The 25,751-nt window shown below is 45.0% G+C and overlaps 2 protein-coding genes across 4 annotated transcripts in view; both read right to left on the bottom strand.

Moving 5' to 3' along the window:
- Nucleotides 1–27: 27 nt before the first annotated feature.
- On the bottom strand, nt 28–16,075 carry LOC102078673 (interferon alpha/beta receptor 2). 2 transcript variants are annotated; one of them, XM_019353263.2, is made up of 8 exons: nt 15,959–16,075; nt 15,437–15,554; nt 14,369–14,498; nt 14,026–14,189; nt 13,760–13,908; nt 12,946–13,102; nt 11,438–11,553; nt 28–2,290 (listed from the first exon to the last, which is right to left on the bottom strand). In XM_019353263.2, the coding sequence occupies exons 2-8, from the start codon at nt 15,483–15,485 to the stop codon at nt 1,658–1,660; spliced, it is 1,398 nt and encodes a 465-aa protein (XP_019208808.1). In that variant the 5' UTR covers nt 15,486–15,554; nt 15,959–16,075; the 3' UTR covers nt 28–1,657. The 2 variants fall into 2 exon arrangements, with proteins under 2 accessions (XP_019208808.1, XP_019208807.1); XM_019353262.2 differs by lacking the exon at nt 15,959–16,075 and adding an exon at nt 15,749–15,891.
- Nucleotides 16,076–16,617: 542 nt separating this feature from the next.
- The window catches only part of LOC100692337 (uncharacterized), a 72,461-nt gene continuing 63,327 nt past the window's right edge, over nt 16,618–25,751 (bottom strand). For both annotated transcript variants that reach the window (XM_019353029.2, XM_019353028.2), the window contains exons 4-8: nt 22,164–22,354; nt 20,346–20,512; nt 19,738–19,897; nt 19,334–19,461; nt 16,618–18,753 (exon numbers count right to left, since the gene is read on the bottom strand). In XM_019353029.2, coding sequence (XP_019208574.1) covers nt 18,028–18,753; nt 19,334–19,461; nt 19,738–19,897; nt 20,346–20,512; nt 22,164–22,354 — 1,372 coding nt within the window. In that variant the 3' untranslated portion in view covers nt 16,618–18,027. The remainder of the gene's footprint in view (nt 18,754–19,333; nt 19,462–19,737; nt 19,898–20,345; nt 20,513–22,163; nt 22,355–25,751) is intronic.

Below are 25,751 nucleotides of genomic sequence, written 5' to 3' on the forward strand. Positions count from 1 at the left end.
TGAGCACAGCACACAGGACGCCAGCAGCACGGTCTCAGACCTTTATTGGTTTGAAGCACGAGTCTGTACAAAAACATCTGAGGCTTCTTGTTGTTTTTGATCAATATAGAAATGAAGTGGCTCAACACTGGCCACTTTAACTGTGAGTACAAACATGCAAAAATGGCACAAACATGTTGTGATTACACTGTTTGAATAAAGCTGTGAGTTGTATGAGTGCATTACAGAGGTATGATGTGCTTTATGTGAATGAAAATAAGCCAGTAAGCAGGCTGTGTGAGTCTGATTCGCTGCAGACACGTTCATGATCAGACATAATGAAGAGTTCAGACACAGACGTGCCCATAACAACAGTCGCTGCCTTTAAACACAACATAAGAATCAAGTAATTTCATCTGCTGTCAGATTATTTCTTGATTATAAAACATTAAAAATCATAAAAATTGTCCAGCAGCGCGCACCAGAGACCAGAGGGACAAAAACCAACAACAACAATCAATCAGACTGATTCAGAGATAATCAGCTCTACATCACTGATTACAGAGGTCCTTACAGGAAACAGAAACTAATCGTCACTGACATGAAACATACAGGAAATGACTTCAGTTTGTTACGATTCTGTTTTTCTGTTGTGCTTCAGTTTGTTTTACTGTCACCAACAAGAATAAAAACTAAAACTAACGGAGCTGGTTACACAATCAGTGCTCAGAGCAGCAGCTCTCCAACACAGACACATCACAGTAACCAAACATTTACAAATGTCAGAGTTTCAGTGCTGATGGACAAAGTCTGCAGGTGAGAGACGTTATTGTCCAAAGGGGAAGAAGTCGATCCAGAAGACGCCCGGGTCATTATGCATGTCATACTGAAGCAAGTCCACCAGGTGTCGCTGCAGGTCTTTTTCATTGTAAAGCCAAGCCTCCCTGTTCCCCACCATCCCCCCCACAGGTGAACAAAGTGGCTGTTTAACTGCCTTCTTACTCTGCTTTAATCACATGGTGCAAACATGAGTAATAATCCAAAGCACGGCTGAATATGAAACATTTTGTTCAGACTCGGTCTGGGTTAGAGTTCGACTCGGGCACTGGGATGATAATGTGACGGACTTTGGGAATGCCCAACAAACACAGCTGTGTGTCCGTCACTGACAAAACTAACAAACTGGTTTTTATTTAAAATAAGAGATAAAAATAAACCTGCTCAGAACTGGCCTCAACATTATTACAGTGCTGTTCTCACATGTTTCAAATTCCACAGAAAACTTCAAGTCTAACAGGAACATGAGATTTAGATAGATCGCCTCCCTAAAACGGGACGTCCTCTAGCTGCTCACCGCGGAGACCGGACGCAAACCTTACGTTAGCCTTTTAGAGGTGGCTGAGTCGCCATCTCCAGAGACGCAGCAGGGACGGACGTCCTCGACCTCCTGCATCAGTGGGTAACTCACCCTTATTAATAAAACCTGAAACAATGAGACGATCTCTGGACTTCAGCCGTCTGACTGACAGATTCAAATAAAAAATATCAGCAAAGAGGCGAGAATAAAAATGGCCGACATCTGCTCTGCTGCTGGTGGAGGGAAAATGAAAACATTTCAAACTCTGGCCCACATGAACCCAGACATGGACCTGATAACCAGGCACCTTAAAGAGCTCTGTCAGATACCCGAGCGCCCCATGTATCCACAGACCTCCTCCTCCTCCTCTTCATCATGAACAGTTTCTGTGGCGCCCTCCTCGGCGAGCACTGAGTCAAACGCCACCTCCTCCACAATGAAGTCTGATTTTTTCTCCTCCTCTTCCTCCTGTTCCACCCTGCCGAAAGTTAATGTGAGGAGGTTCACATCCTTCTCTTCTTCCTCCTCCTCCTGTTCCACCCTGCTGAAAGTTAATGTGAGGAGGTTCACATCCTTCTCCTCTTCCTCCTCAGGTCTTCCTCCACAGCCCATCCTCAGCTCCAGCCCAGCTCTGGAAGGACTTCCTGTTGAAATCAGGGCGTCCCGCTGAGAGTACGGCTCCTGATTGGAGGAGGGAAGAGGCGGCGGTTTGGGCTGAGTCAGAGATGATGATGAAGACGATGAAGAGGAGAGGAGGTTCGTGCCCGCCCGCTGTGTGTACGCCCCTCCTGTGCTGGCGCTCGTGCTCTCCGTCTCACCCTCGTCATCGCTCTCGTCCGAGGAGGAGCAGCTGCTTCCCTTTTTGCCTGCAGAGGGCGCCGTCTGCTCAACGTTCAGGGGGGAGATGATATAGGGATCGTGGAGCCCCGCCTCCTCCAGGTGATGGATGGTTGTCTGACACAGAGACAGAGATGAACAGTCAATAACATGAACCAATCAGACGTGCTGACATTACTCACCAGGCTGAAGTACACTCAGATTTAAAGTACTCTGTGCTGGAGGGACACAAGTATAAAATACTAATACTGCATTCCTGTTTTAATACTTTACACCTGTGATCAACAGCTCTGCTTTTTTCTTTAATAATTAAAGTATTTATTAGATTTTGCATTTTATAACAACAAATACAAAAATGCAACAACCAAAAGCAAAAACAGTGAGGTTTTAACGTCTGTTGCATTAAGCTGAAATGTCCAAGTCAGGTAGACATGTAGGTGCAGAAATTGTCCCACTGTTCCACCGAAGCTTCCGTCACATGACGTAACTTTCCCAACATCTTTTCACAAGCAACGTTCCCAATCATTCTTTCTTTCCACATTTTAAGCGTTGGAATATGTGAGTCCATCCAGTGTTCCAAAATGACACGGGCACATGTTACCACTGCAGTGCTTAATACTCTAAACTGGTGATTATTTAATTGCGGCACCTCTCCTTTGTCTCCTAGTAGACATAATTTAGGTGATCTGGGTAAGTTACAAAGTGTCCAACGCTGCAAATAATTAAATACAGTGTTCCAAACTGAAAGAACCAGCAGGCATATATCAGAGTACCTTTGGCTTGTTGGCATTTCCAACACAAGTCATCTCTACCAATCCCCATTCGATACAGCCTTGAAGGAGTATAATAGTATCTATTAAGAATTTTTTACTGAATAAATTTCCCCCCTGGCTTCCCTAATGTATAATCCATTGTTCGACAATATAGAATCCCATGTACCTTCATCCATTGTACACCCCAGATCCCTTTCCCATATTTTTTTCAGGCTATTATTTATATTATTTTTAATCCATGGGCTAATATTATACCATTTTGCAGCTTTGCATAGTAATGGTGGTAGTAACATAAAATTCTCTATTGGGTTACTTTCATGTGTTATTGTAACTCCTCCTTTTAAACAGTTTCTTATTTGGAAATACTTCCAAAAATGACCGTTACCCTCCAAACGAAACTTATTTTTTAATATCCTCATACGACATGAAAACACCCCCTTCAAATAGGTCACTAACAGTTCTGTTACCTCTTCTTAGCCATTGTGTCCAGTAAACAGTCTGCTTACCAATTGTAATTTTAGGATTATACCACAAGGGGGCATACTTTTGTACATATGGCACAAGTTTACATTTCTTATGCACCTCCAACCATGGTAAATGGCCTGTATTTATATAGCGCTTTACTAGTCCCTAAGGACCCCAAAGCGCTTTACACATCCAGTCATCCACCCAGTCACACACACATTCACACACTGGTGATGGCAAGCTACGTTGTAGCCACAGCCACCCTGGGGCGCACTGACAGAGGCGAGGCTGCCGGACACTGGCGCCACCGGGCCCTCTGACCACCACCAGTAGGCAACGGGTGAAGTGTCTTGCCCAAGGACACAATGACCGAGACTGTCCGAGCCGGGGCAACCTTCCGATTACAAGACGAACTGCCAACTCTTGAGCCACGATCGCCCCATACCATGCCATTTTTGAAAATTTCAAAATAGGGTTTTGCGTCTTACCCTCATTATTTACTTTTTGTGATAAAATATCAGTTGGTGTGAATGGAGATGCAAGCTCTTGTTTTATTAAAATCCAATCTATATTGTTTTTCTCTGCCCAATGTTTGCCCAATCTATCCATTTCAAAAGAGATGCTATAATACTCTATATTGGGCAGGGCTAGCCCCCCTTCTTTTTTGGGTTGGGACAGTCAATTAATGTTAATACGGGGTTTACCACGCTTCCAAAGAAAATCTTTTATCATATTATTATAGCTTTGCAACATCCGTCGCGGGATACACATAGGCAGCATTCCTGTATAATAGTTGATCAGTGGTGCTACAACCATTTTTACTGTGTTTACTTTTCCCCACAATGTCAAATTTAGTTTACTCCATTTACCCAAGTTTTTATTGATCTTGTTTATTAATTTGTGCACACTGTTAGTCATAATATCCTCAATATTTGGGTTCAATTCATTTCCAAGATACTTCATTCCTTTGTCCACCCACATAAAGTTAAAGCCTGATATTAAGTTATGACTACAAGCTGGGAAAACTGGCATCGCCTCTGATTTATGCTAATTAATTTTGTAACCTGAAAACAGTGTCTATTTATTAATCACCTCTAATAGTGTTGTGATGGAATTAGTTGGGTCTTGGTTTAATACCAGAATGTCATCTGTGTACAGGAACAATTTGTGTTCTCTGCCTCCCCTGAATACACCTTTAATCTCTGCATTTTCTCTGATTTGAATAGCTAATGGCTCTAAAAAGATTGTAAATAGTAATGGGCTTAAAATGCATCCTGGACGTGTTGATCTGGAAATACTAAAAAAAGGAGAAAGTACCTCATTCATAAATACAGACGCTTCTGGCCCTGAGTATATGGTTCTAATCCATCTGCAAAAGTTGTCACCCATTCCAAATTTTTCCAGGGCTGTGAACAGAAAGTTCCACTCTACCCAATCAAAAGCTTTCTGTGCATCTAAAGATATCCGGTCTTTAAGTTTGACGTCATTAGCCATGTCTGGGCCCAAACTCCGCTGCAGGTCCCAAAGTCAAATGATCACTGCAGCATTACTGAGAGCTGACAAACTAAATTCTTTCATCTGTAATAAAATGATCAGCGTTGCTGCTTTACCAGGTGTAACAATTAAGTTTAACATTCAGGCATAGAACAAGATACAAAACATGTTAAAAACACAACAGCCTTATTAAATGCAGACTACTTTGGGCCCGGAAACAGAATTCGTCACGTCATCACTTAAAGCCAATACAGGATTTGTGTTATTTCTATTCAGCCACAGCAGGTGTAGTAATCTCCTCATATTATCGGAAGGAGATCTGATAGACCCTACTTGATCTTGATGAATAATTTGTGGTAGTACAACCTCCAACCTCTTTGCTAAAACTTTGGATAGAATTTTGCAATCCACACTGATTAAACTTATCGGTCTGTAATTACCTGGATCAGTTAAATTCTTGTCGCCTTTTGGAATTAGTGACATTACTGCCTGATTAAAACTCAAAAGGAGTCGTCCAAATTCAAAAGCTTCATGTAATAGTTCAGTTAGAAAAGGACATAGAAAATCTATAAATTTATGATAACATTCTGCTGGGAAGCCATTTATTCCTGGCGACTTTCCAGCTTTCATTGCACGGATAGCTTCTTTTACTTCTACCTCGGTTAGGGGAGTTTCCAATTTGTCCCTAGCCTCTTGTGAAATTTTTTGTATCTTCATTTGATCAACGTCTGCACTCGGCAGATCCATACTAACTTTGTTATCGGACGTGTATAAATCTTGGTAAAATATTTTAAAAATCGTGTTGATCTCTAACCTTCAAAGCATCCCACACAATGGCCAGCCTGTCCGTAGATCCAACATTCACCTCTAAATAATATCTTATATCCTCTTTTAGGGTTGATACGAATTTTTCGTGCAGTAACATGCTTGAGTTTAGTCTCCACCTACGCGTTCTGTTCTTTTCAACATTTAGATTTATGTGCAATTCTACCGGCGCGTGTTCTGTTAAAGCTATCACACCTATGTCACAGTTTATTACTAAATCAACACATCATTTAGAAATCCAAAAATAATCTATTCGGGAATATGTTTTATGCGAGTGAGAGTGAAAGGTGTATTCTCTTTCCGCAGGGTTAACAAGCCTACAAATATCTACCACACTGAGACTCTTTATTTTAAAGCATCGCTGTCCCAGTTCATTAATGGCACTTCAATGTATTCGTCCCTCACATTATTGAAGTCTCCACCTAACAGGATCTGGCCCTTCATGTTCCCCAGCATCTTGTTAACCTCATCCATAAAATTAGGTTCATCCCTGTTTGGGGCATAAATATTGCACAGAACAACCTGAGCTGCATTAACGAGAGCCTGCAGAGCTAACACTCGCCCGTCTTCATCCCGGCTTTCCTTCAATAATACAAAGTTTAGTCTTTTATCAATAAGTATCATGACAACACGACTCTTGCTTGATACTGAGTTATGAAATACTTTCCCAACCCAATCCCTTTTTAATTTCAATGCTTCACTTTCATTCACAAAATGCGTCTCCTGGATGTATGCAATATCAGCATTATGAGACTTGAGGTAGCTAAGCACTTTGTTTCTTTTGACTGGTGTGCCACAGCGTCCACATTCCCCATGACTATGCCATGGTAAGGTATGTATAAGCCTTATAACAGCTCTGCTTTAACCAAGTTCAGTCAAACTGGAGCTTACTATTGATCAGTTATTGGTAACTATTGGTTTATTATTTCTGTCATGCTGAGTCATGACTGTACTTTCATGATGTGGAGTATTTTTTACTCATGTTTCTGTGTATTTCTACTGCTTATCCCTGACTTTAAGTTTCTCCTGCGCCTCATTTTCTTGACTCTTAAATAAACGGCAGTCAGTTTTTTCCTGTTATTGGAGATGATCTGTCTCCTGACTGTCATTAAAACGTTTGTCGGGGTTTTTGGCTGAGTCAGTCAAAAATCTCAGACAGATTTCCCCTTAACGAGTGTTTGCTAATGTGGATATTTAATAACACTCAGTTTCACTCAGCTGTGTACGCAAGGTTAATGTGATGCTGGGACAGAAACGCATGCTGTTAGCTCACACACACACACACACGCACGCACACACACACACACACGCACGCACGCACGCGCACGCACGCACGCACGCACACACACACACACAGTGATTGTTACTATGGCTCCAGATCTCAGCCCTGAATGTCTCTCTGTCTGATTTGTGCTGCTGAGGACGTTTACTGCACACGACAAACTTCTGGTTTGCTTTGAACGCCTGGTCTGAACAGGCTGTTTACTCTGGAAGCAGCTCAGAAATCCCCCTCCATGGTTCCTCTGCATTGCTCCTGCATGAGAACTTCTTGAGAAGTGTTTCTCGCAGCAGAGCACAGTTTTCTTTTTCCTGGAAGTAATCTTGAAAAACGATGACATCTGCTCACATCATCACAGCTCTGACGTTTAGCCGGCTGCACACGAGTCCATGTTTCGCTCTGTCCTACCATCAGACGCTCTCACCCAGCTGCAATTATTAATAAAATTATAGAAATCCCAATAATGCGTACTGCTGCAGTCGTCAGTGGATATTTGCACAGATTACATCAGCTGATACACACATATATATATAAAAACCTGAACAGACACAAACAAAGAAGAAAGAACTGAATAAATGGATATGCAGTAGAAAAACTAAATGTATAAAATATTAAAAAACTAAAGTAAATTTAAAATGTTTCCCTAAAACTGTAACGTCAGTTACACTGATAATCAGCTCGTCTGTTTAGCCAGCTGTATGATTAACATGTTGGACAATGTTCGTTAAAATCTTCATTTCTGCAGATTTTGAAGGAAAAAGGAAAAAAAGGGCAGAGACTGAAAAACAGCACATTAGACAAAAACACAGTTTTTACAGATCCAACCAGCTCAGCTGTGAATATTCGCTATGACCGACTTTAGTCTTCAGCACCGTCTGAAGCAGCACCTCCTCCTGATCTCCTCCTGATCTCCTGTCCTCCTCCTGACCTCCTCCTGTCCTCCTCCTGACCTCCTTCTGACGTCCTCCTGTCCTCCTGTCCTCCTCCTGACGTCCTCCTGTCCTCCTCCTGTCCTCCTGACCTCCTCCTGACGTCCTCCTGTCCCCCTGTCCTCCTCCTGACGTCCTCCTGTCCTCCTCCTGACGTCCTCCTGTCCTCCTCCTGACGTCCTCCTGATCTCCTCCTGACCTCCTCCTGTCCCCCTGTCCTCCTCCTGACGTCCTCCTGTCCTCCTCCTGACGTCCTCCTGTCCTCCTCCTGACCTCCTCCTGTCCTCCTCCTGTCCCCCTCCTGATCTCCTCCTGTCCCCCTGTCCTCCTCCTGATCTCCTGTCCCCCTCCTGTCCTCCTCCTGTCCCCCTCCTGATCTCCTCCTGTCCTCCTCCTGACGTCCTCCTGTCCTCCTCCTGATCTCCTCCTGTCCTCCTCCTGACGTCCTCCTGTCCTCCTCCTGTCCTCCTCCTGACGTCCTCCTGACCTCCTCCTGATCTCCTCCTGTCCTCCTCCTGACGTCCTCCTGTCCTCCTCCTGATCTCCTCCTGTCCTCCTCCTGACGTCCTCCTGTCCTCCTCCTGTCCCCCTCCTGATCTCCTCCTGACGTCCTCCTGTCCTCCTCCTGACCTCCTCCTCTCCTCCTCCTGACCTCCTGTCCTCCTGACGTCCTCCTGTCCTCCTCCTGTCCTACTCCTGACCTCCTGATCTCCTCCTGTCCTCCTCCTGACCTCCTGTCCTCCTCCTGACCTCCTGTCCTCCTCCTGTCTCCCTTCAGTAACAACGTCTTCCTGACCGTTGCTGATGAGGCTTCAGTCGACGATCAGCTGGTCACCGTCAGGTCTTTGCTCCCCGTTTCTTAAAGACGTGACTGTCAGATGCCTGATCTCAGTGTAGTGTGCAGTGTGTAAGTTTCCAGCTATCAGCGCCTTGTTGGTGCCACTATTTCAGGTCAAACTGTGTTTTTTCATTTTTTGTAGATTTAGCAAAAGAAGCAAATGACGTGTTTTTGTGAGAGAGCAAACACAACAAGCCTGAAGATGTGTTTTAAAATGAAAATTGAAATGTTGTGTGTTCATCTAGTTCATCCCTGGAGTTAGAGGCCTTTTAATTCATTGGTCAGAGTTAAATGTCAAATATATTTTAAAAACATTCCTTTAAACACGATCAGGTGCAAAGATCCGACTGTGCGAAGGAGACCCTCAGAAATATTCCCATAGGTCACTGCTGTGAAGGGTGGCTCAAGACTTTTGCACATTACTTTATTATGTAAAAGTATGAATAAATGAAATTGTGACATAACGAGTTTAGATTGTAGCTGAAATTATGAGCGAGGTGAAACGAGACGGTAGCTTTACGAGCAAACTGAGCTCGGTGTTACGGTCGAAGCGGTGAACAGACCTTTGTGGGCTGTGAGCGCGCTTCATCTGCTCGCGTGGCCTTTGCGTGTTTCCTAGCAGTGGAAACGTAGCTGAATCACATTAAAAGAAGTGCGGTGTGACAGAGAGCTGGGCACGGCGCCGTGTTTTGGAAAGAAACTGTTGGTGAGCACCCAAACCCTCCAAATTTCATGTTTGGTTTGTTGGTCACACAGCAGGGGAAAGCCCCCTCTGCATCTTGGTTAACTAAAGGCAGTTAATAATGGAACATGAAACTGCATCTATTTCATGAAAAGCGTCTTCTGATCCCCCCGTTCGCATGAGACACTACAAATATTAAAAAGGTTAACTGTAAGGACGCCCACAGCTGCTCCATCCCAGCACGCTGTCTGCACGAAGAAAATACTCAGATGAATTCAAGGTTTCACAAACTAAAGGTGACGAGGAGTCACACGGTACTCACCGACGCGTTAACAGGAGCTCATCTTTGAAATAAGCTCAGGGTTAATTCATGCTCATAAACCACACGACCTTTAGATCCCAGCAAACAGGTGGTTACGAACGTTTTTACAGATAAATAATCACGTGAGAAGACGTGATTATTGTTCTTCTGATAAACTCAGAAGAACAATGAGCCGAGAACACTACCCTGGGGTACACCGGAGTCCCGGATAGACGGCGAAGACGTTAAACTTTCAGATAAACAACACTCACTCACAAAACCACAGAAATGCTGCTCTGGTTTCACCTCAGAGGGCTGGCCAACGTTTGAGTGCAGGCTCGAAGTAAAAGCAGAAAATAAAAGCCAAACTTAAAAGCAGCTTTTGAACACTGCACGGAGAGCGGGCCGGGGTCGGGTTCTTCCTGCGTTCCAGCTCTGAGCTCTCAGCCCTGATATGAAAACATTACTTTTATCATGAAGCGTCTGAAATGTGACCAGAGGGACGTGAGACACTGTGAAACAGAATCACTGTGAGATCTCTGTGGACAAACATGACAGTTTAGTCTCGTGAGCGCTTTAAACATGGACGGCTTGTGCCCATGCAGGAATATTAAAAGTTGTTTGCTGCCATCTGCACAATAACACGGCACGTTATAAATGGAGCGATTAGCGGCTCGGTGAGCGAGCAGCCGAGGGGTCTCAGCGCTGCTGTGACTGAAATGGGAGCAAATGGGATTTCACTGCAGTACGAGCTGTAAAAACATGGCTGTGTTTCACCGAACTCTCCAAGCAGATCCTGCCTGCACGCTCTGTCTGTGAGCTCTTTAGCAACGCCCCGAGTCTGTGCAGCTGCCTCTCTTTGTTTGTACACCACCGTTAACCGCAGCTCTGGCAGAGTTTCCGCCTGCTGCTGTTTCTTCCTGTGTCTTTACTCAGAAAACGCTGAGCGCTCGCCGCTCGACCACAAACAGCAAACAGCACGTTAACTGTTTGGCCTGCGACTCCAGCTGTAGCAGAGAGCCCGACCCTGGGCGATTCCACCACATTAGAGTCCAGTTAAAGCCTCTGATGGTGTAATCTGCACTCAGATTTCTGCTTCACACGTATCAAAGGATGTGAGATGACAGAGATGTGAAACCACAGAAAGAAAGAACACTTCACACGTTCCCACTCGTGTTCTCTGCAGATCAACGGGAATATTTCTGATGAGATCGTTCTCGTGTTTTAGACACGCGGATCTGTTCGAGTGGAAAACACTTTGCTGTGATGAAGCAATGAGAAGTGACAGGAGTGAGACTGAAACCACGTAACTATCACAGCACGATCGTGTCACGTTTTAATAAACCAGCGTCCTCGAGTTCGCTTCAAAGACTCAAACTCAGGACCTCTGACCCGTTTGCTGCTGGATGGTGAAGTGAAAGGTCAGGTCCAGTTAGCGGTGCGGGTACAGGATGGAAACTTTATTTTATAACTGAAAACAGCTGAACTTTCAAAATAAGAGCCACTCATCACACGGATCGAGATGGCGTTCTTTGAAACTGTGAAACAACAACAAAGGTCGAACATCAGCCAGACATATGAGCGCTGACGACTGAAACCTGAAGGAATCAGATGCTAGAATAAATCGTCTTCCTTTGGTGACGTGTTCAGTGTGTGATGCTCTGACTGCAGAACTTACCAGAACCGACGGCAGCAGCCTCCGTCTCAGACAGATGAACCCGGTCACGATCAGCAGGAAGATGCAGAACACGATGATGATCACGAACGAGCACAAGATGCCCGAGATCAGCGGGTCTGCACGCAGGAACACAGCGAGTTTAGAGATGAACATTAGTCTCATCAGCCTGAAAACAGCAACGTTTAAACGTTCACATCATATTACAGTCGTCAGCTCCAACAACGCCGCCGGAACTGAAGGCTGCACATCTCTCAGCCAATCACCTGCTGCATAAATGACCTCCACTCTCTCTGAGGCCACGAGGCTGGACCGTTAGCAAGTCAGGCTGACCTACCTAACCCTGGAAAACCATGTGACCTCTGACCTTCTGTCTGTGCAGGTCTGTGAGGAGCCACAGGTTAAAGGAATCAAACTTTTCCAGGTTATACACCTTGACACTGTTGGGTATGTTTGTTTTCTTCACCACACAAGTGTGATGACCCAGGTAGTACTAGTACATGTAGTACTACTACAGGTAGTACTAGCACTGCTGTTTCCAGCCGTGACTTGCTTATCAGTCAGATTCCCTGAGGTTAGCGTGGGAAGTGTGTTTCACGGGGAATTCCCTCCATTTACAATCACAACAGAAGCAGAAGCTCAGCATGAATGTTGTGGACTAAAAGCTTTTTATTATCACCTGCATGTGTCAACTTGATTTTTCCAGTGAGTAAAACTAAATAAGTGAACACACAAACGCTGTATCTCACAGTTCAACCCGAGGGGGCTGAAACTTGGCACAGCTTTGAAAAACGACGTAAAGGAAGCAGGTGGAGCTCCACAGAGTCCTGACGTACAGTTATTAACATGCCCTGAATGACATTTTTCACTGCAGGCTAACAGCAGTTTATGATGCTGCTCCTTTAGCTTCACCCATCTTCCACCTGACAGCAAGATAACTGAAATCACTGTGTGTGTGTGTGTGTGTGTGTGTGTGTGTGTGTGTGTGTGTGTGTGTGTGTGTGTGTGTATGTATGTGTGTGTGTGTGTGTGTGTGTATGTGTGAGTGTATGTGTGTATGTGTGTGTGTATGTGTGTGTGTGTGTGTGTGTATGTGTGTGTGTGTGTGTGTGTGTGTGTGTGTGTGTGTGTGTGTGTGTGTGTGTGTGTGTATGTGTGTGTGTGTGTGTGTGTGTGTGTGTGTGTGTGTGTATGTATGTGTGTGTGTGTGTGTGTATGTATGTGTGTGTGTGTGTGTGTATGTATGTGTGTGTATGTATGTGTGTGTGTGTGTGTGTGTGTGTGTGTGTGTGTGTGTGTATGTGTGTGTGTGTGTGTATGTATGTGTGTGTGTGTGTGTGTGTGTGTATGTGTGAGTGTATGTGTGTATGTGTGTGTATGTATATGTATGTATGTATGTATGTGTGTGTGTGTGTGTGTGTGTGTGTGTGTGTATATGTATGTGTGTGTATGTATATGTGTGTGTGTGTGTGTGTGTGTGTATGTGTGTGTGTATCTGTGTGTGTGTGTACCTGGAGAGAAGATGGCTGGTATTGTAGCACATTGAGGCAGGCTGAAGTTGGATTGCATATGCTCAAGGTCGTCGTAGAATCGCACGGTGACACAGTACCGCCTGCCGGGCTCCAAACAATCCCACTTATAGCTCTTCAGAGAGCGCATCTTGATGACCTGCACACACAGCACAGATTATCAGCACAGGAGGCGTCCTGCTCAAACAGACTCCAACTGACACAGAAGCAGGTCTCTCATGTGACGCCTGCTCTCAGCCTACAGACTTTTTACATTTAGGAAAATATTTAAACATTTATAATAAATCAGAGTGGACTCATGACTGACTTCAAACTGTTGAAAGCCTTAGGCCACACTTTCTGTCCCAGAGGTTCAGGAGTACGTCACTGCCCATAAAGATCCACTCACAGCTAACAGATGAAAGCAGGAAGTAAACTTGTTTCTAACGCGCTTCGAGCCGACCCTCAGGACGCTCAGGTATCACCATGGTTACCATGTGAGGTATGCTCTTATGCTCATCGGCAGCTGGTGAGGACGCACGGCGAGAAATGTAATAACAGTGGGACAGAATTCCACAGCTGGATCACCATGGAAACATTAATGGAAGCAGCGGACACGAAGTGGGCGGGTCCAAAGTGGAGTTAGTATTGTGTGATTTGAAAGGTAACACGCCGTCCCGTGTCAGGCCTGTAGGCCAGGCTCCTCCCTCCTTATACTTTGCTTGAGGTAAACATTTGACCCTCAACGTCTCTGCCGTTTATTTGTGGAGGTGAAACTCAAACCGGGTGTTCTGATTGGTCTCCCTCTCTCATGTACCTCCGGCTTATCCAGGTTGCTGCTGCTGATCTGGAGCTCGTAATGGAGAATGTCGTAGCTCTTCCTGAGGCGCTCCAGCGGAGGGTGAAGATCCACGCTCAGGCTTCTGTCGCTGGGCGCCACGCTAAGCAGCGGCAGACTCAGGTGTTCTGCAGAAATCAGAAACAACAACACATGACGCACACACACAGCTCTCAGAGGGCTGAAAATAACAAACGCGTGGCGTATCAGCTGAAGACGCTCCCGTTCGTGTCCATGACACTCACCGATGGGTGTGAATATGACCGGTTCTCCAAAGACCTGGCCTCCCAGCTGAGCTCCAACCCTTGTTAAGTACCTCTCCGTTAGGACGGAGAACGCCGCCGTCAAGTTACAAACCAGAGGCTTCTGCACGCGCTCACAGCCGGCCACCGGGTTCCAGCTATGTTTTCTTTCATGACCAGAGAGGAGAGAAACATCAGATCTCAGAGGAAGTGTTCGTGATCACCTGAGCCAATATGTGCCAGAAACATGTCAGAACTTCTCTGAAGACAACGCAGACTACCATCAGGGTACCAACCAGATGACAACAGCACACCTGCAGCTGTCAGTGTGTGAAGGCAAACCCACCTGTCAGTTGTGTATTCGACGTTATAGTAGACCCCTGGAGGTGTGCCTGGTCCCGCCTGCCATTTCAGTATATAACTGAAGTTGAGTGATGTCAGGGAGACGTTGACGGGCTTTGGGAGGATACCTACAGCTGGAACACAGACAGGAAGAGGAAGGTCAAAGGTCAGCAGGAGACCAGCACCATGAGTTATCTGACCCGCAGCACAAAATGAAACATCTTAAATCTCAGCAAAAAAAACAATAAATGATTATTATTCTTCACAGACACTCTACATAATTATTAAACAGGCAGCAGCTCTTCTTTGCCTGACAGAACTTCAGCTTTGCTCCTGCACATGTGCACGCTGTGGGAGGAGCTGGGATCTGTATGTGTGGGAACTGTGGGAGGAAATAAAGACCCAGCAAACATCTCCCCACTGTCAGTCGTTCCAGGAAAAGGAACTCTTCATGCTTCAGCAGACCATCTCATGGTCCCAACTTTGTGGGAACAGTTTGAGGATAGCTGTTCCAACATGGCTGCACACCGGTGTGCAGAAAGACATGGATGAGCTGTGGAAGAACCTGCCTGCCTGCACAGAGTCCTGACCTCAGCCCGACAGAACACCTTTGGGATGAATTAGAGACTGTGAGCCGGGTGTTCCTGTCCAACACCAGTGTGACCTCACAAATGTGCTTCTGAATGGTCCAAGATTCCCATAAACACTCCTAAACCTCTGGAAAGAAGAGCTGCAAACTGTTGCTAATATAGTGTACTAAAGATGGCTGCAGCCTCTACGTCTGAAAAGCCTGATTGGACACAAGTCTGTGACAACATGAGCAACCTGCTCAGCTGATCTCTGGGCTCAGTCAACTCCTTCCTGATGATTTCATGGTCTCAGGTCTGACTGAATAACACACGCCTTTACAGTGACAAAGGAACAGGAAGCAGGGGACGGTGAGTGGATGACCACAGGCTGTCAGCCAGCCGGGACACTCAGGTGGTTCCCGAGAGGAAACGGCCTGAACTATGACACGGAGTGTCCAGAAATACGCAGAGGCAAGATCACGTGGTTCTGAGTGCGTGCTCACCTGGCAGGATCAGAGGCAGCCACGAGAGCATCCAGATGAGAGCGGTCATGACAGCAGGAGCACATCTGCCGAGCTTCCATCAGCTCCTCAACGGACAGACAGCAGCTGCTTTCACTTTCTGAGCAGGGATGAAAGTGCAGTAACAGACCCACGATTTTACTTTCTGTCTCATGTCTTACAGTTAAACACAGCTAATAAAGTTTTGACATTGAAATAAACCTTTATTGACACCCCCCGTGGTTCTGTTAGCCTCTGATTTGGCCTCAGACTTCCCTGTAAGTACAGACTGTGAGATAAATTTAACTTGCTGACCTGTTACGGAGAGATAAAGCCCCCATGAAGCGTCACTGGTCCGCAGATTCAAGTTTTCGTGTTTTTCTCAAACCGCCCACTCGCCGGAAATTCCTCCTCATCTCAGGCTAACAGGCTAACAGGCTAACGGGCTAGCACCCTCTGTGTTAGCTGGTAAAAGATCAAAGCTCCAGGCTGGTAGTAACCGATCAATGAGTCCGTGCGCGTTACCTGTCCCGGTGAGCGTCCCGATATGCGTCCGTTAGCGCTGTCACAGGACCGAAACACGCTGCTGCCGCCCCGCTGCCTTCACGGACCTCCGGTAATCCCGAACTCTCTCCTGCTCCTGTGTCGTTCCTTTGATCACTGGGACGCAACTTTACACCCAACAATGACACACCAGCAGCAGCACTTAGAAACATTTTCCACTCGGTCGCTTTGAGTTTGTTGTTGACCAGTCTGACAAATTATAAAGTGTAAACTTGGTTTGACACACAGCATTAAATACAGCCGGACAGATGCAATATATATATATATATATATATATATATATATATATATATATACATATATATATATATATACATATATATATATATATGTATGTATATGTGTGTTAATTTTTCTTTACGGTTTATAACGCCGTCTCTTCACGAGATGTCATTAGACCGGCCGTCATGAATGCAGCACGGCGGGAAGTTGGTGATGGGAAATCACGTGATGTTGTGGAAGCACGGACGCTTAGCTGACAGGCTCCCAGTACGCTTTGAGAAGTCATGTGATATAGTTTGTGGTTATTTTCCTTAGATTTGAGGTTTACATTTAGTTTTAAATATCCGGGTACGCGCTTCACGAGCAGGTCATGTTATAACCACAACAACACACCATGGTGGAATAAAATAACGATTTTATTTCTTATTTTCAAACCCTTAAGATTATGAAAAACAAAAATGCAGTGAAACCTTTTAACACAAAGAAGTTTAGTAAGTTCTCATTTTATTTATTTGACTGAAAGTGCATATCTTGTAGCCATGTTGTTGTACATCAATCCTTGTTCTTGCTTCACTAAAAAAACAAAAAGCTGATATATACCTGCGAGTTTTCTCAAAATGAGCCGTAACTCCAGAGGTCTCCACATAAAAACCACACAAATAACATCAGCAGTCAAATGTGGCTGAAAGGCTTGAAGGTTTGTCTCAAAATAAGCCTTTAAACTGATTTTGTACCCTCTGGAAGTTGTGCTAACCTCCATCTTTGCCCTTACAAAGTTCCCATTTACATTCTGATGTAGGAATAAAATGCCTTCATGTTACAACTCTGCTGCAACAAACCACTGCAGACCTTTGCTTAATCCCATTACATTATTAAATGTCAACAGTCATACTGCTGAAGTAATCTGGAAATCCACTAGCATTATGATTTGGCTAGCAACAATATTAGCACGGGGTACAGAGTGGCTGTAGCTCAGGTGTTAGAGCAGTTCATCTGCTAATTGGAAGGTTGGTAGTTTGACCCCAAAACTGTGAGGTACGCAAGTCAAAATTTCAATTTACTAAATCAAAATTTTGAGTTAAGTCAAATTTTTAAACCCATGACACCAATGTAAGGTAACATGGAAAAATCATGAAGGACTCATTTTTTTAAATATTAAAAAATAAAATGTAATAATTAGAACATTATTCTTTTTCTGCTAATTTCTGTTCACATATCTTCTGTTCCAGCCATGGATGTTTATATGAAACACTGGTCAGTGTATGAACAAGTGAGTCAAAGGCTCTTCTGCAGACAGTTTTTTTCTACACCTGAGACTGTATATCAGAGGGAGGGTATACCCTTATATGGTCATCTCAGGAGCTCCAGCCAGCTTCTGTTTACAAGGGGCAGCCAATCAGAAAGCAGCAGTTTTAAAGTCACTGCAGGAAAAATAGTTTGTCTGAGACAGAGGAGACTCAGCGTGAGATGACCAAAACTTAATTTTGAAGTACAGAGAATGGAAACCAGGAGAAAAGCAAACATTAAAATCTATATTTAATGAAGAACATTACAAAGAGAAATGTCACAGTTTCATTTGATTTTCTTAAAATGCTTATGTTTAATTTTCAAACAACATTAAAAGTGTCTGGACCCCATTTGGCAGCATCAGTTTTATGTTCACAGTCAAACAAGTCAAAAAGTCGGACACAGAAAATCCGGCTGGTTCATTTGCAGATCTTCTGACCTGCAGCACCAAATAATAAGCTGGTCTCCAAACACGAGGAGAACCTGCGAGTCATCGACGCTCAGAGCAGCACACATCAGTATCATCTGTTTCTCAAATACGGCGAGAACTCCTCCTCTTCCTCTTCAGTTAGCGTGTCCGTGCTGTCGCCTTCACGTCTGCTCGCGGTGCGGTCTCTGTGTGTCGGGAATACTTGAGGTGTCAGGTGATCACCTGGTTCAGTTTGTGAGTCTGTGGCAGGTAAACCCTCCAGGCTGGACTCCTTCAAAAAGCCTGTGACGTCCTCCTCATCTTCATCACGTGCAGCCATTGAGGCGAGGGTGACTGAGAACAGGTTGATATTGCCGGAGATGTCCCGCACCTCCTCGTCCTCTTTGGACTTCACCACCTCCTCGTCCTGACTTTGTCCCCAGACTCCACTTCGACTCCTCTCTTTCACCAAACAGAGCTGCGCTCCCTCCACCTCCGTCTCCACCTGGCCTTCGTCAGACTCTGCAGGCAGCGCCGTTACCTTCACCTTAGCAAATAACCTTGAACTTCCAGCGTCCAGTGCTGCCGTTGGCTCGCTGTTCGTTGACATGTTGCCAGAAAGCTCCTGACAGCAGCAGCTTTCCCCCGAGGAGAGATCCACTGCCCTGTTCACATAGTGCAAGTTGCCATCATCATCGTCATCGTCCTCTGAGTTATCGTCAATGTTGGCAGAAGGTGATGTTGTGTGATTGTTATGCTCCCCGGTCTCCGAGGTAACTGAGATGGGATCTGGGACGGTAGGCTGTGGGGTCAGGACGTAGCCTTTGGTTAGAGCCGTCTACAAAGAGAAGAGAAAGAAGCTCTGAGAAGGTGGAACAGAGGCAAACTCTGCTGAAGACGTCTGAGTATCATCGAGTCACAGCTGTGTCTAAGTATGCAGGACAAACACATCAGCGAAAGCTGTTTTCTGGGGACAGTCACTGTGATCTGTTAGCTGTCTGACAACTACTCTTTCAAGGACCTAGAGATGGTCAAGAGATGCTTTTGAAGTAAAGGTTTAACTACAGCCAGCTTGAAGGCCTGTGGTACATAGTCGATTATTACAGATAGGTTGATCATATTTAAGATTGAAGCAAGATCTACATGGAGCAGCAGGGTAAAACAGAAGTAGTTTTCAGCTCAGCTGACTCATTTGCTTAACCTTTGAAGGAGTTTGGTCCTTCTGTGGAAATGCAAATCACAACATGCTGGAGGAGCTTTACGACTGTGGAGCTTCAAAGTATTTGAACTTTGCCCTCTGAGAGACGCTCATGGATGGAAATGAAGGCGATGTTCAACTTTACAGCAGAAATAAACACATCATTATAAAATCGCTCAAACCACAGGTGTTAGAGTGTATATGAAACTGGATTTCTTACAATTAGAGCTCTGGGCACAGTTTCCTTCAGTTTACAAATGACTCCCGTGTAGAAGAGGAGGAGCAGGCAGCTCGTGACGATGAAGATGGCAACCATCGGGACGCCGATGACCAAACCTAAAGTGAGGCCTGCAGACACACAGACACACATTATTCCATGCAGACGACCATCTGAACCAGCCGAAGTACAGCGGAGGGGTGTGGTTTGTGGCTCTGCTGTGGGAGGGATGGGTGGAGCAGGTGGCTAGGGGAGGAGTCCCACTGGCGAGAGTGGCAGACCTGGCATGTGTTAGTAATTATTCCCTCTGTATATTTACACAGATAAGGAGGCAGATGAATTGTGGCAGCTCATTATTGCTCTGACTCGGCAACAACGCCCGCCTTACCGGCTGCACATCAGCTCACCTCTCTGCTGGTCCACCGCCGTGGTGAAGGTGCACTTCCAGGCAGACGGCTCAGGTTCATGGTTGTTTAGGTTTCTGATGTTGAGCTTCACCTGTATGCAGTACTCCGCCCCTCTCTTTAAGTTTTCAAGGGTCAAACTTTTGTTTTCTGTTTCCAGCGTCTGCAGGTCAAAGAAGGAGGAAACGCGTCATTAAAATCACATCTGGAATTTGTCCACGACCCACTGGTGTCATCCTCAGCATCGTTTTCTCCTCTGACCTCTACGCGGCCATGAAGACACCTTTGGAGGCCTGATCAGGTGTATAACACCTGCTCTCACAGGTGACTCTCAAAGTCAAAGTGTCCTCATGCCAATCAACCTGACACCTGCTTTTAGGCAGAAACCTGCTGTGATTGGCTGCATTTCCATTTTTATATCGTATATGTACTGTATGTGTTTTACAGCCGCGCCTGGACACCAGTCAGCGACCCCTGGCTCAGGGACAGGATGGTCTGTAGGCCCGTGTGACTGAAACCTCAAACAGGTTTAAAGGAACTCTGGAACAAAGACTTTCACCAGCTGAGGTCTAAATCTGCACATTGATGTTAGGATGAAATGGATGTCTTACACTGATTTCTCCATCGGTTCCGATCCGAAATGAGACTCTGAAACTGGCTCCGTAACATTCCTGGATACCGGGAAAGTTAGGCACGTCATCAACCCGAGGCAGTGAAATGTTGATCTGGATGTAGTTTTCATATCCGACCAGTGAGAACTCTGGAGGACCTAATTTAGCTTGTAAACAGAAGAAAACACGCGGTCACCTTTTGGTAAAGATTCAACCTGTCCAGAGATTTTAGTTCAATCAAAGCCTGATGCATCTGGATTATTAGAGAGTAACTGAGTCTGTAAAGTTACTGTGTGTACCTGCAAAGTACCAGGTGAGTCACAGACACACTGAACCAAACCCAGCTGACACAGGGCTCGCAAAATCGCTAGCCCGACGTCCCGGGGCTAGCGAACTTTCCAGTCGGGCTACCAAACTCTATCTCAGCCCTGCCCGTTGGGCTATCATAGGAAGGAAAATATATGTCATTGCTTTTGCATTCTTTCGGAAATGTAGCTGAGTAATTGTGTCATTGGCATCGGGGAACCACTGTCAATCTGTGACATATTGAAATCGCGTTTGAATTTGCGCTTGTTTTTTGCTTTCACTTTCACTTTGCGATCGCGCGAACGGTGTGTAGAGAGCGGCAGCACTGATTGGTGAGTGACGATTAATTGCGCACCAATTCCTCTGACATCGTCTTATCACTCATTAGCTTACTATTCAAACGTGACAAGTGAAATCTCCCACAGCAAGCTTAAACATGTGAGAGGTTGATTGGGCAGAGAATCGCTGACTGTTATGTGAGTGCGTGTGTAAAAGCAGCAGGATATATATTTTAGTTCTGCTGAGCCAAATAAGACAAGTCAGGGTGAAGAAGTGACAGCCAAATAAAAGCCGACCACAAAACGGAAAAGTTATGACAAATCAGACTATGAGGGAAAAAGAAAGCTCAGCTTTATGGTTTCATGGACAAAAGAATTTCTGTGGCTGGAATATGACGAGCTAAATAACCAGGGGTCCACATAAGTGGTCCGCAGGTGCGCATTTGCTGTCAAAATAAAAAACGCGCACCAAGAAGTTGCAACTTCTTATCTGGTGCGCGTTTTTTATTTTGACAGCAAATGCGCACCTGCGGACCACTTATGTGGACCCCTGTAAAAAACATTTGAATTGGTGAATTTTAAGAAAGACCCCCATTAGAACCCATGAGAAATGCAAGAAATGCATTATTGCTCAGTCTGCAATGTCTTTCCCAGAACAAACACCAATTGCAAAGAACATACTAAAAATAAACCTGAAACATCTGTTTAGAACAGCGTGCTATGTTACAAAGAGTGAACTAGCAGTCTTTGCAAACTTCAAAAAAAAAAAAAAAAGTCCTAGATCTTGGTTCCACTCACCTCTTACCCTTGACTTCAGTGGAAATTTCAAATTCAGGACCTGACACAGACTGATTCATGTTCTACACAGTTCTTATAAGTTCATAGAAATTTCTGTTCAATTAGAACCAAGTATTTGAGTTGATGATTGTAATTTTTATACAATGTTGTAATTTGTGTTTCAACAATTTTTTGATTAATGTTTTGTTTCCGAAACAAAACATCAAAAAATTGCTCTCTTTTTTATTCGGGCTACTTAAATTTATTTTGGGCTACCACAAACTGAAGAGTGCCTGCCCGAAGGGCTACCAGGGATTTTGAAATTTTGCGAGCCCAGCTGACATCTTTGAATACAAATGATGAATTCTGACACTGCAGTAACCTCACTAACACTGTGGGACACATTTAAATCCAAATGCACCAGTGTGAAACCCAGAAGACGCTCATGCTGACGTACTTTGTGCGTAAGGGACAAACTCAATTATTCCGGACTCTGGAGACCAGGTTTGGTTGAAGAACGCTTTGACGTGCAGGTAATAATGAAACTCCCAGTCTGGTAGCATCAGCGACATCGATGTTCCAGATGTTAGGTTGCATTGGGGCTGCGTTGGTATGTTGCATTGCTGTTCCCACGTCTCTCTATCATCACTGAACAAAGACAAACAGAACATTTTAGATCAGAAGGACAAAAACAGTCAAAGAAACATTTGCTTTGTGTTACGACTGTTTGCTCAAACAGCGACGATGAGCTGTTCATGTCTCGAATCCAGCTGGTCCTGGATTCAAACGAAAGCTGATTTCTGATTGGACGTTTAGTGTCATGAATAAGAGAGGAGTTTAGATGTTAATTAAAAAGCTCAGAAGTCTGCTGCTTTGCTCAGACGCCGTGCTGTCGAGGCTGTGACCTTTAACCTGCTGAGGCCTGTAGACGTGTTTCCAGATAAAAGATGATGCATTCAGGCTGCTCAAGACGGGAATATGACGCAACGCCAATATTTCAGAGCTAAAACAGGACAAGTGAACGCACCACGTGTCTGTGGGTTAGCTTGTTTGCAGCAATGATAAAAACCCTGACACAGGTTTTATCCCCTCTGACAGCTCATTCAGATCCTGATGGAAACCCCTCTGAGGCCTGAAGCTGGCTCACCTGAGGCCAGCACGCCTGAAAATCATTTCTAAAACATGCAGGAAGGCGGCCGGATGCTGCTGCGTTTTAGCTGTAAGACAATAAAGACTCGTTGGACCCACAGGCTGTGGTTTGGTGACGAGGACGCTGTATGAGGAAGAACACAGTTTCTGAACAAGCTGAAAAACACGAAGCCACGAGCAGTTTCAGTCAGGTTTCAGAGCTCATCACAGCACAGAAACAGCTTTAGTGAAGGTTACAAATGATCTTCTTATGGCCTCTGACAGTGGACTCATCTCTGTGCTTGTCCTGCTAGACCTCAGTGCTGCGTTCGATACTGTTGACCATAATATCCTATTAGAGCGATTAGAACATGCTGTAGGTATTACAGGTACTGCACTGCAGTGGTTTGTATCATATCTATCTAATAGACTCCAGTTTGTACATGTAAATGGAGAGTCCTCTTCACACACTAAGGTCAATTATGGTGTTCCACAGGGTTCAGTGCTAGGACCAATTCTATTTACATTATACATGCTTCCCCTAGGCAACATCATTAGAAGACATAACATAAATTTTCACTGCTATGCAGATGACACGCAGCTCTATCTATCCATGAAGCCAGGTAACACACACCAATTAGTTAAACTGCAGGAATGTCTTAAAGACATAAAGACCTGGATGGCCGCTAACTTTCTGCTTCTTAATTCAGATCAAACTGAGGTTATTGTACTCGGCCCTGAAAATCTTAGAAATATGGTATCTAACCAGATTCTTACTCTGGATGGCATTACCTTGGCCTCCAGTAACACTGTGAGAAACCTTGGAGTCATTTTTGACCAGGACATGTCCTTCAATGCACATATTAAACAAATATGTAAGACTGCTTTCTTCCATTTGCGCAACATCTCTAAAATTAGAAATATCCTGTCTCAGAGTGATGCTGAAAAACTAGTTCATGCATTTATTACTTCCAGGCTGGACTACTGTAATTCACTATTATCAGGATGTCCTAAAAACTCGCTGAGAAGCCTTCAGCTAATCCAAAATGCTGCAGCAAGAGTCCTGACAGGGACTAGAAAGAGAGAGCATATTTCTCCTGTTTTGGCTTCCCTTCATTGGCTTCCTGTTAAATCCAGAATTGATTTCAAAATCCTGCTCCTCACATACAAGGTCTTAAATAATCAGGCCCCATCTTATCTTAATGACCTTGTAGTACCATATCACCCTATTAGAGCACTTCGCTCTTGCACTGCAGGCCTACTTGTTGTTCCTAGAGTATTTAAAAGTAGAATGGGAGGCAGAGCCTTCAGTTTTCAGGCCCCTCTTCTGTGGAACCAACTTCCAGTTTGGATTCGGGAGACAGACACTATCTCTACTTTCAAGATTAGGCTTAAAACTTTCCTTTTTGCTAAAGCATATAGTTAGGGCTGGACCAGGTGACCCTGAATCCTCCCTTAGTTATGCTGCAATAGACGTAGGCTGCCGGGGATTCCCATGATGCATTGAGTTTTTCCCTTCCAGTCACCTTTCTCACTCACTATGTGCTAATAGACCTCTCTGCATCGAATCATATCTGTTATTAATCTCTGTCTCTCTTCCACAGCATGTCTTTCATCCTGTTTTCCTTCTTTCACCCCAACCGGTCGCAGCAGATGGCCGCCCCTCCCTGAGCCTGGTTCTGCCGGAGGTTTCTTCCTGTTAAAAGGGAGTTTTTCCTTCCCACTGTCGCCAAAGTGCTTGCTCATAGGGGGTCATATGATTGTTGGGTTTTTCTCTGTATTTATTATTGTGCTATCTACTGTACAATATAAAGCGCCTTGAGGCGACTTTTGTTGTGATTTGGCGCTATATAAATAAAATTGAATTGAATTGAATTGAAACCTTGCAAACGTAAAGCGAACCCTCACGATGAGTGCTGAAACTGAAACGGCGTCAGAGCCATCCCAGCTGCTCTCTGTGATCAGCCTGCGGTCGCAGCTGCTTCACCGATGGAAACAAACCACCCAGGAGAGAGAAAGCACCCCGCCCAGGCAGAAATTCCACCAACGAAGAAGAAGGAGCCAGTGAAGCTGCCCTGACTGAAAACGTGAGCAGATTAAAGGTCGCGGTTCACCAGCAGGAGATCATCACCACAGCAACGCGGCCCAAACAATCAAAGTCAAACATTGTACAAAAACGTGAAAAATGACTTAAAGAGATGGAAATGCAACAGATTTGGTGATCGGTACAAATGTTAGAAGATTCATTTAAATATGAAGTACGTGTACAAACGTGGGGCAGTCTCCATGGTTACATATCAGCTGATGATTTCCTACAAACATGTTCACAGAAATATCAGCTGTGAGAACTCCCACTGTCAGTGTGTGAGTCGTCCCTGCACACACACTAATATTTGTTATTGATAATATTAGAATATTGAAGGTGAGCTTTGTGTCCGACACGTCGCCCCTCGGACTACTCAGTACCCTTAAAGTAGCTCTCAGGGGCAGAAAGGTTGGTGACCTGAAGAGGTCCCCACAAACCTCAGCACGCCGCTCTGCTTTCACTTCCTGTTTCATCTCCATGCACTCCAAAATAACCACGATCTGTGTGCTTTGTGTGTGTGTGTGTGTGTGTGTGTGTGTGCGTAAATGGAAAACAGCTGTAAGCTGTGTTCAAGCTCACGAGGCTGTGTGCGTCTGTTATCAGGGGGTTTCCTCCATGCCTGACAGGAGCGCTCCCTGAAGCCTGGACCTGCTGATCTCTGTGCAGCAGTTACTCAGAGACGGCGGCTCATCGTCCCACAGAGCACGCCGTGCACGCCATCACAGGCAGCAGGGAGGGCTGCTTCATGTTTACCGCACATCCCTATACCTGCATGAAGGTCACGCCCCCACTCACACACCTGATCCTCCATCGTCTCACAATCGCAGCACA

Source organism: Oreochromis niloticus, linkage group LG16, assembly GCF_001858045.2.
Source record: "Oreochromis niloticus isolate F11D_XX linkage group LG16, O_niloticus_UMD_NMBU, whole genome shotgun sequence".
NCBI lineage: Eukaryota > Metazoa > Chordata > Actinopteri > Cichliformes > Cichlidae > Oreochromis > Oreochromis niloticus.